Raw genomic sequence first — 11484 nt, 5'->3', positions numbered from 1 at the left:
AAATCGAGCTCAACACACTGTCGAGACTGAGATGGTGATGAACTGATGATTTTCACGCCAGCAACTCAACCAGCTTCTCGATTGTTGACCTATAAGTGCAACTGAGTAAGAGACGGAGCCCGAAAAGGCCGGAGAGGTCGCCGGCGTCGAAGAACAGCGTCGGAACCGAGAGCAACCCAGAAATCAAATCAACAAAACTCTATCAATTTCTAAAACTAAGAACACAAACATGTAGAGCACGACGAGGGGAGTGAGTTTCATACCACATGCAAGCCAACCGGTGGCCGGAGTCCCCGGAATTTGCTGAAATCGCCGGAGAAGACTCGGAGCTTCCGGTCGTCGATTCTCCGTTCACAGCCTCTGCATGTAAGATCCAAGGCCAGAGGGACGTAGGCGACAGCAAGACGAAGCGGATGATGCTCGTGCACCGGCCGGAGGCGGCCGGACGGTGGAGCACCGGTCGGTTTCGAGTCGAGAAGACTCAGCAGCTTTGTCGAAGATTAATCGGTTTCGGCTCAATTATAACATCATTATGAAATTTTCTTTCTTGTTCTAAACTGAAACCGGCAATTCGAATAAGGCTATAGGGCTTACTTTTCCATTGTATTACTCCTTGATACGCACTTGCAATACATCAATTACTAGTACTTTATTAATTTATTTCTTTATAAACAACATTTTCATGCTGTTTTCTCCCAAACACTATAATCATTTCCAGAGGTTGCAATTTTGAATGTTGGAGGTACAAGGTTCCCAACGTCGGATCTTGGACCAATCTTGGTTATGATTTTATCATCTATGGAAGCTAAATAGAGATCTGCATCAGCTGCTAGGATATGCACGGCACTGTCGGGTTTGATCCCATTCCTGGACCTAATCGCAGTAAGTTTCGAGATCTCCTCTTTCAATCCCCAGTCAAAGAAATGATCATAGAACTGTTGCAAGATGTACAAAAAATTATTAGAATAATGGACCACAAGTGATAAAACTATGAACATGCACTTTCACTTGAGCAATAGCAACCTGATCTTATGACTATGTCACTTTAGTTTGTGAGAAGACGACGAATTAAGATAAAAAAAAAAAAGGACGTACTATCGATGGGATCCCTGGATGAGTAAGAATGTAAGCATATCCCTGAATGACTTTATCTGATGGAAATGGCCACAACTTTTGTGTGGAACCTGTATCATGATTGTCTATGAAAGTCACACTATTGCGTGGCGATATTCCAATCAATCCAGGAGGCCCTCCATTTGAGTCCTTCAACCTCCCCAGTTCACCTTGGACAGCAGCTTGAAGTATCCCTTTAGTTGTAAAATCAAATGCAGTAACCTCTCCTCCAGCATTCCCTATCCATCCAGCAAGCTCTTTACGATGGTTGTCCTGGTTGTACTCCGGTTTACCATCACTTCCATAAGCAAGGGAGTTCCAAAACTCTCCTACTGAGAAACTAGGCTTTGTGTTTGCCACATATAACTTGGTGAACTCTGGAGCATATCCCTTGACAAAATCAAATCGCCATCCGCTGAACCCAATTTCGGTCTTTAACCAATTCATCCAATCCGAGAGCTCATTCTGGACCCTTGTGTTTTTGTGATCAATGTCAGGAGCACCCCCAAAGTCAGCTCCAGTGTCAGGGTTGCCCTTGCCATCAGAATATTGTGTGTCATCACTGCAAATAAGAGACGGCCCCCAATCAAGGCGATCATCAGGTGTTCCTCCTTCAAAAATGCACCATATTCCTCTCTCATCTTGCTTCTCTGCACATCTGTGGTTTATAACAATATCTGCTATGCTCTGTATCCCGTTGTCACTGTAGGCTTTTATCAGTGCTTTTAAATCATCTTGATTTCCATATTTAGATACATTGAGATCATACAGCCTGCCAGGCATGTATCCTTAAACAAAGAAGTTGAGTTCAGTTAATTGTCATATAATAATCACAGAACTGATGCTAATAGCCGAATACAATGCTATCAACATTTAGCATAAACACTGAGGAGATATGTACTAGTACACTTGGAATAAAGCAAACCGGTTTGGTTTAACAATTCGAATGCACAAACTGAAAAAAGTGTTTGATATTGAACTCTTAATCATTGACATTTCCTGATGAATTGTGCCGCTTATATGATAAATCATGTGCCTAACAATACAATTGTGGCTTTTATCTCTGTGCTTTCAGTCACCGCTATGATTTTCGCAAGTTAAAATTTCTTCTAACAAGTTTGCTAAATGACACAGAGTGTTAAGAGTTAAGACACATGAACTAAATTAAATTGCAAATTTGAAACATAGGTATCAAAAATGCAATTGTCCCTACTGATTGATGTATATACTAATTACCAATTTTAAAGTTACATCATGTAAAGTTGTAAACTATATATGGTGTAGGTAGCTAGATGGCTCACAGATGAAATCTGTAACAGTTCTGCAATTTTGAAATCTTTTAAAAGAATGTTTCCACATTTTTCCGAAGAGAGGCCTGTTTTCTAATAGTTTCTCATTCATGTTGTTACAAAACTACTATCCAACCAAACTTGCAAAATTGTTTAATTTCTATACCAGAGACAAAGTTTTACAATCTGACTCTTGTGGTCGACGTTGTGTACTAGTTCAGATCAGATCATCATGTAGCTCAGAAAGTTTACCAAAATCTTGCTCAATGGTAACAAATCAAGTACAAAAGAGAGTTTTGGGAAAGTAACAAAATATATACCTTCATCTGAAATAGCATGAGAAGGTGGTGGAAGCCAAACATGTGTAATTCCTGAAGAAGCTAGTTCAGCTGCAGACTGCTTCAGGATGTTGTACCATCCTCCCTTCTTTGCTGATTCCCAATTGAACCCCTGAGATCACCAACCACCAATAACCAACCAAAAAAAGAAAAGAAAAAGTTAAGAGAGACAGAGAGAGATTATGCGCTTCTCTCAGTACCTGAAATAGGATTTGGGAAGCAGTGAAGTTGGGTATGAAAATGACAGAGAGTAGGAAACAGAGGAGGGAAATTTTTAGTGAATCCATGTCTCTCCTGATTTGTGATGAAGCAATCCTTCTGTGTTGAGCTTATTCTATATATAGGGGTCCGTTTTCATCACTGTCATGGCAACTAATTAATGCCAGATCGAGGAGTAAAGGAAAAATCAGCTTCCAGGCACCTCTAATTTCCAAGGATAAGTTTTCCAACTCAACCGTTACCCTGAATTTTCCAAGTTAAGTTTTGGGGATAATCTTCGTCTTTAATTTGGTGAGAGCCTTCGTCTTTCTGTAAAATGGAAAAGAGATGGAACGAGTTACCGTAAACGTTAGGAAACACTAGACGTTGTTTTCATGTTACCAAAAGAGACAGGGTTAGATAGAATTCTTATTTTACCTTATGCTTTGGATTCAACATTGTAAGTTTTCATGGGCTTTGAGCTCCTTTAGCCGCTGATTATGCTCCTTTGAAAACTGGACACCTTTTGAAATGTAGCCATGGAAAATGGATAACGTACTCATTGGTATACCCATGTCAAAAGTTAGCAGCATATAATGTTTTGGAATGTTCGTACAACTAGTACAAATATAGGTAGAGTCTACGATGAGAACCTTGTAATAAGGACATCTGGAAATCACTGGCGGTGACTTGACACATAAAAGTCCCCCGGTTTGTCCAAGTTGTTCCTTACCAAAGAAATTCCACACGTAGAAATGGCATCACTCTGTTGCATTTAGTACGCATTTTATATGAACTTCGAAGGCACAATTTTGGAACCCTTCCAGTGAAACTAGTCTAGTGGATTGAATGGATGCTAGAAGATCAAGACTCTGTACTTCAGAAGCAAGTATTAGAGTGAATGCGCAAATTTCTCAACTGATGTACTCACGTTCATTGTCCCTTTGACAGGAAATGTCAAAATACTATAAGCAAGAATTTGGAATTCCACGACCTCCATCCGTTCACTAATCTTTTTTGGTTTTTGATGTGAAACCATACATGAATCCCGGAATGTGAGTACTGTACAGCATTTAGACATATCTAACCTTAAAAGCAACAATGAGAAATCCAAAATAATACTAATACCTTTGAAGAAAAAGCATTACATGGAATATTTTCTTTTTACTAATTTGTGAATACCTTTCATTTCTCCATAGGAAAGGCTAATCTCAATACAAGTGATTATCCAGAGAGAAGAATTATACAGGAATTTACCTATTACTTATACACCATATAACAAGAGACTCCATCCAAAAAGACAAAAAGAAAAAGAATACATGGTAATATGAGCCATGATCTGTGAAGGCCTCAAACAAAATTTGATAATGGAAGAGATTATCAACCCCTTCCTACAGATAAGGGCCACTTTTGAGTGCAGCTATAACCTACATACAGGTCAGCATTAACAAAGACAAAGAAACCTTGGACAAAATCTTCCGCCTAATCATCATCGTCTGAATCTGTAAACAGCAGAGAAAATCATCAGAACTCAAGTAATGACATCTAAAACCATTAAAAGAAATCAACACAGCAAGATATATGTGTATAATGTTAAAATGTGATTTATTCTTTGATACAAAACAATCTTTCCAGGCTTAGCAGTAGAATTGTGTTTATTAGCCAACCTACAAACAGGTATTCACTGTTAAAATGTGTTTGACCTTCCATGAGAGTAGTTGTCACATATGGTCTCAAGTCTCAACAACACAACAAGGTAGGTCCGAGTATAATGAATGAAGAACACGACTTGACTGAAAAATTGAAACACTAATCAAACAAATCCTACTATTAATTATGTCATTTGGGACCCATTCACTATACAACCATACAAAGAGCAGTCCAGTGGACCAAGCTGAAGCTAATACAAAGTATGGAAAGAGAAACATATTAAGCCAAAAAGCCATATTCCCATTTCCGGAGAAAGCTATTTCCACACCTCAAAATCAGTGACAACCAGGTCTGTATGGACAAGTGATACCAAACCACCACATATGAGTTGAAGAATTTACTTGCATAACATACTAAATGCTTCTAGCATTACTCAACCAAAGAGTGAGCGGTGGAGAGTATATACTTTCCACAGATAATAATATAATTACTGAAATTGAATATTATAAGCAGCACAGGGTTTTGTAAAATTTAAACTTGTAAGCAGTATATATGGTTTACCTGATCTTATATCTTCTCCAACTTTTCCTCTATTATTCAGTTGTCTCCTAATCATTGAGTATATCATAACCCACCAGTATATGTGGAACACAAGCAGCGTCAGTAACAACGTATTGAACACATAGTACAGTGTTATATGAGAGGACTTTGACAAATCCAAGTGCTTAAGAAGGTCATAGCTGTAAAAAAGCAACCATAAGAACAGATAAGTGGGAGCAGCCACCATACATCTATATGTGGTATAATAAAATGATTTACCATGAGAGCAGACCTTGTTGAGCTTATGACCCAAAAGGGGAAGTATATTAACCGCAGTATGAGCCATGACACAGCAAAACATCCAAAGAACACACTTGCTGCAAGCTCCTTCTCGGAATATTTGAAGACCTTGGCAGCTTCCATGAATACATCACTCCCATCATGCAGGGCAAGAATGATTGAGCCAATCCGGAAAAAGCTGCAAGTGGACAGTGTGTTACTTTTAGTCTTAGTTGATTGTTTCAAGTGAAACTGATTTAATACATGTACAAACCAAGATAATTTTAAGTATATTGGGCAGCTTGACCTTAAAGCCTCGACCCTTTTAAGATTTCTCTCACATCCGTGCACAGGTTTATCTATACTTATATATTATTTATATATCTCTACATGCACAGGTGTAGACATTAGTGGCATGGACAAGCAAATAAAATACATTGGGCGTTCGAGTACCAAAGCTAGGGTGTTTGATCAACTCATTTCTTTGGCATTTACCCCATACATATTTTGGTGAAGCCTATAAGATTGGAAAGGAGCCTAGCTTTTAAGCTTTATAATAATACTTAAGATTTTCATATCATCTATATGTCATCATATGCAATGAGTACTTTTCTCAATATACTGATGGTCTTAAATGCACTAAGCTTCAAAGAGTGCTTTTCTCAATGTAAAAGAGGGAAGGAGGGAGGCAGGGCTGTCAAAGTTCATTACTTAATACTATCCCCCAGAGTTTAAGGGACACTCGGTGCTATCAAAACAGTATCTCAACAGGCGATTTCCTACATTGATAACTTAGGACTATGGCTACTGCAAGTCACCAGATCAAACTAACAATAGAGGTTAAGACTTAAGACTGTTATGGAGCCAGGTTACCTGGTTTTCTACTTGCTTACATCAAAGAATGAAAGAAAATTATTGCATGATATCCTCCACATGTAAACACATATTTGTAGTACTAACATAGATAATGCATTGCACATAAACAGAAACATACCTTGTAACGTATGAGCATCCAATCAGGAAGACGGTAATTACATGATGAGACATCATCACTGAAAAATCCTTCCTTCGAGTCTCCCATGTAAGGAGAGCAACAATGCTGTAGGTGTAGAATCCACATTGACACATATAGACAAGCTTTAAGGGAAGCCTGAAATGAGAAAGGAACAGAATCAGAATAATCAATTCGTAAATTTTATGCCGCTAAATCTGAGTCATCAAAAATGATTATTTCTCTTTTTAAGTTGCTTCTCCAAGAGAAAAACAGATTTTATTAGGATACAAATACAGAAACAAGCTGTATGCTTAAACAACAAGCAGAACTTCTAACCTACCGGCTGCTAGAAACATTATAAAATGTCATAGGATGACCAAACAAAACAAAACAAAACAAAAAAAAACAAAAACAAAAACAAAAAAACAGAAAAAAAAAAACTAAAACATACATCAAAATTAAAAAAATATTAAACTTGAGACAACACAGCCCTCCAATCTGTATGGATAAGGATGAAAGTATATCCCAGAATCATCTTGACCACTACGTTAGTATGACTGACATCCTTCAATAATTACAATTGCAAGGCAACGCCTTCTTATACATTAACTAAAGGACAGATGAAGCTCTTCAATATGGCATATATAAGAGTAGAACTTGAAATGCATTGCCCTATGTCTTGAGACCAAAGGTAAATGGTACATTACCTTAAAAATTATGAATTGCAAAAAGAAAACGACACCATACTAAAGAAAGATTGACATTTTTAGAGTGGCCAGGAGATAACAGAGTTCATGTCAACAAACAATTCAACTAGAAATGAAGAAAAATAGAGTTAAAACTATATAGTTTGAAAATCATATTTACAGCTTATTTTGCAACAAAAAATATGCCTCCAGCATTCGACAAAACTGCAAATTACTAACTTCCCAATTAATTAATTCCCTTAATATTTATGTGTAAGCCTTTTGCCTATTCTATTAAAATCTGTAACAATACCAGCCGCTAATGCTGGTCTGTAGAGAACATAAACAGAAATTCTTCTCTCGTGTTCTTTTAGATATTAAAACAAATCATTTCAAATCTTCAGCATTGAATAAAAGTTCATCTAATCAGTAGTGGAAATGTAGGACAAGTAACCACCGTATGAGTTACTCACCCCAACTCTTGGTTTGGCCAGCCTTTGAAGTACTCTGCTGTATCTGTGAACCATGGCTCGTGGTAGCTTATACTGAGAATGCAAGCTTCAACGGCTGTATAGTATGTTAACTTCCACATTGACTCTGAGCATTTTACAATCTTTGCCCGTTGGACCATATCAATCTTTTTCAATGGAGCAGAACCTTTACCCAACAACCAGATGGCAAGCCTCTGAAATGCAGAAAAATAAAAAATATAAAACATGAATAATAGACAAAAACAAATGACAGAAGAATCAGTCAACACTGTTTCTATAACTTTCTTTCACATGAATAAAACAATTTCACGTCATAGAAAGAACATCAAGAGTGCCAACCAATTTGGAAAGGCACACCAGCAGAACTGTTAGTAAATCAGAAATCAGTCCATGAGCATGATCACCAGACCGTGGATTGCTTACATGGATAATGACAAGCAGACCTTCTTAATTGCTAATTATAATATTATCTCATAACAAAGTGATAAAAGAATATCCAACTTTTAAGCAGAAAAAAGAAGATGATCTATAAACCTAGAGCCCCTATGGTCCGAGGAATTGACGTTCTTGTTAAATTCATCATTTGTCCTTAAATGGGAACTCGAAGAAAACCTGATACCCTTATGTCTGTGGGTTTGAAAAAGTTTCGTTTAAAGAGGGAAAGTAGACAATTGAATATCTCCCAGGCTTCTCAGTCAACCTTGAGTCCTTGAACAGGACCAGCAATAGAATTGATAATTATCCTATTTGGTTAAGTAAAAAAAAAAAATGCAAGCATGCTACTTTACCAGATTTATATGAATTCCATAAGAATTCCAGGTAGATTCAAATGAAATTATTCTCAAGTGAAATCCAAAATTCAAAATTTCACATCTAAATTGTCCCGAGTCTTGAGAAATATATTTAACTAAAATAAGTGTCTTAGATACGAGCTTAACTTGATGCTGAAGTTAACAACAGTTCCTATAGTAGACAAAAAGGCCAACAAAATATTAGGCGAAACTCTCTGTGTGTGTGTATCTAGTTTCTTCCACATATATATATATATATATATATATATATCATAACACTTGACAGCTAATATTATGGGGCAACAAACTGATGCAGATCTATTCCTGAATCTGAAGGCCATCACAATTAAATAATGTACACACTCTGGATCAGAGCCACTGAATAATTGCTAAACCTAAATGCCAAAATGCAGAATTCCTATTCAAAGCATATTTACCCAACATGTTCAGGCATTCATCATGGTCCTATAATCATCTACTGGACCAAATTTTCCAGAATAAAGAGAAAAGTTTGTTGAGCAAATTTTAAGCCTGTCTCCAAAAATAATGGATTTGCAATGAAAAAGTAATGAAATGACTTCTTTTGCAATTACAGCAAGTCATTTCAACAGGGGTTTTTACAACCAAAGAGGAAGGAGGACATGCTACTAACTTTCTCAGCTAGATGGACACCGGACAGAAGTTGAGGAAACTTAATCCCTAATGTCCAAATGAGGAACAAATATCACTACAGAAACGACTTCTTTTGCAATTACAGCAAGTCATTTCAACAGGGGTTTTTACAACCAAAGAGGAAGGAGGACATGCTTCTAACTTTCTCAGCTAGATGGACACTTGACAGAAATTGAGGAAACTTATCCCTAATGTCCAAATGAGGAACAAATATCACTACAGGGACAAATAATTGGATATAGCTCATGGATAGAGTAAATTGGCATTTTATATAGAACTCCAAGACATCAAGTCTCCTTAGTATATTCTTTAGAAATTAGTCTTCACTCAGACTAATAGACCCAGTTGTGCTTGAATTAAAGCAATTTAACAGGATGTAAACAGACTATATTACTGGGGGCCCTACATTCTACTTTAAACAAAACCAAGTTAAGGGTCTAGAATTTAGTCTCAAATGAAATTGATAAACAACATTTAACCCAACATAGTTAGCCTTGAACTAAAAGCTGACACCAAATAAGCCAATCTCACCGGCTGAGACAACCTCCATTATCAACACAAAAAGCACCATTTTCAGATGCTAGGCCAAAACCTTGAATGACCCACTATCACCCAAGTTGATAATAGACCATCAACTTGCACCGCAAATCTGATAAATCAACTCAATTTTTCATGTATTCGGGAGGCTAGGCAACTATAATGTTTAAGGCATAGAAAGACCACCCTTTCTGGATGCTAGACCAAAATCTTGCAGTTCCGGATACTTGATCATCCCACTATCAATATCTAGTTAACAATAAACCACTCAACCTAAACCCCAAAATCTGACAAATAATCAGAAATCTCAAGTTTTCCCTGAAATCACTATAAAGTTAACACAAACTGCAACCCAGAAGAACAACCTTTAACTGAAATGACGACAACCATAACATCCTCAAACTGCTCAGTAATAATCTCTCTTCCGAATCCCAATAGACCCAAAGCTACTCGACTGCCATAATTCCAAACTGTCTGCTAACCTCAACTACTATTCTTTCCCTCCAACTACAAGTCTACAAGGAATACCTCAATCCTTCGAACCACCAATGCATTGCATAGTGAAGCTAAAAAGTGCACGAACGCTCCCATTTTTTGGGATGATCAATTAATCATAGTATCTAAATATCATAAATACTCTATACCAAGCTCAACCGAGTCATTATTAGCACGAGAAGCACAAGATGATGCAGAGACTATAAGAACCACAGGATGATGCACATCCAAGATTCATGACGAATATTCAAGATTCAAAGAAAAAAGCACAGGAGCAGGATTAAGCTACTTTGAAGAGAGAGATAGAGAGAGAGAAATCTTACGGTGAAGATGACTCTATCAAGGAAGAGCCTAGCGAAGAAGAATCCAACGGCGAAGTAGATGGCGACGAGGAAATGCGACGAGTCTGGGGCGGCATTGTGGCTCCAGAACGAATCCATCTCTGTCTTGGAACCACAATTCGGCCCAAAGGAATCAACCAATCACCGAACCGAATCAATACTCACGCGCCGGTATCGACCTCACTGCCCGCCGGAAAAATCAGAATCGGCAATGCCACGATTGCCCTCGACCTTCTTCCATTTCCGATCTGCCTTCTGCCCTAATTCGCTCGGAAACTGAGAATCAGAGAAGAGAGAAGGAGAGAGAAGAAGAGAGAGAGAGAGAGAGGGGTTGGGGTAGAGAGAGAGGTGGAGATCTTGGGCTTGATTCTCTGGTTACTGTAATGGCGTATGTGTATGGTATATGCTTTTGCTATCTAATATCTCAGACCCACGGCTATTCCCATTCTTCTTTTTTATAATTAGGACAAGGACTAGTCCCATTTTTATTTATTAATAAAACAATTTCATAATCTGGTCCCCATTTTTATTTATTAATAAAACAATACAATTTAATAATGTGGGTTTGGACTAGAAGTGTCGTGCAAGCCAGTAAATAGTGTGATGGAAAATAGGGACATTTTGCTATTTCTGTCTAAATCATGATAGGGAAATTTTGCCGTTTTAGGAACGATTTCTTTGGGCCGGGCTGCCCTTGCTGTCCTTTTTGACTTATTTGGACCGGGCTGCCCCAAAAGCTCAAGTTCACTGTTGCTAGTTTGGAAGTCAAAGTTGTACTACTCGTGCATTGAGGAACATTTTTGCGAAGTTTTAAAAAGATCAATGATGAGGAATGTGTTTTGGTAAAGACTAGTCACATCCCTGAATTCAGATGGTGGAGTTATCGACGGCAGGAAGATAGTGGATTGCGAGAATTGGGTACACCCGGTTTTAGGGGTCATCATTTTGCCCTTCGGCCCTAAGCCCACCCAAAGCCCGACCAGGCCCTTGTATTAGAGCGGGTCGGCCCGACCCTTTTTCAAATAGGGTAGGGTATGGACCATGCAAATGAAGTCCGGCCCGGCCAATTT

At 38.0% G+C, this 11484-nt stretch overlaps 2 protein-coding genes across 2 annotated transcripts; both read right to left on the bottom strand.

Moving 5' to 3' along the window:
• Positions 1-570: 570 nt before the first annotated feature.
• LOC133739023 (alpha-amylase-like) lies at positions 571-3512 on the bottom strand. Its single transcript, XM_062166737.1, has 5 exons — positions 3377-3512; positions 2941-3268; positions 2723-2852; positions 1096-1901; positions 571-935 (listed from the first exon to the last, which is right to left on the bottom strand). Exons 2-5 carry the CDS (start codon positions 3025-3027, stop codon positions 681-683), a joined length of 1278 nt encoding a protein of 425 aa, XP_062022721.1. The 5' UTR covers positions 3028-3268; positions 3377-3512; the 3' UTR covers positions 571-680.
• Positions 3513-4040: 528 nt separating this feature from the next.
• LOC133740325 (ceramide synthase LOH2) lies at positions 4041-10855 on the bottom strand. Its single transcript, XM_062168265.1, has 6 exons — positions 10397-10855; positions 7561-7772; positions 6402-6557; positions 5421-5606; positions 5150-5328; positions 4041-4440 (listed from the first exon to the last, which is right to left on the bottom strand). Exons 1-6 carry the CDS (start codon positions 10511-10513, stop codon positions 4421-4423), a joined length of 870 nt encoding a protein of 289 aa, XP_062024249.1. The 5' UTR covers positions 10514-10855; the 3' UTR covers positions 4041-4420.
• Positions 10856-11484: the final 629 nt, after the last annotated feature.

Source organism: Rosa rugosa, chromosome 3, assembly GCF_958449725.1.
Source record: "Rosa rugosa chromosome 3, drRosRugo1.1, whole genome shotgun sequence".
NCBI classification, from domain to species: domain Eukaryota; kingdom Viridiplantae; phylum Streptophyta; class Magnoliopsida; order Rosales; family Rosaceae; genus Rosa; species Rosa rugosa.
Note: the sequence above shows the minus strand (reverse complement) of the source record. Positions and strands in the feature narration are given on the sequence as shown.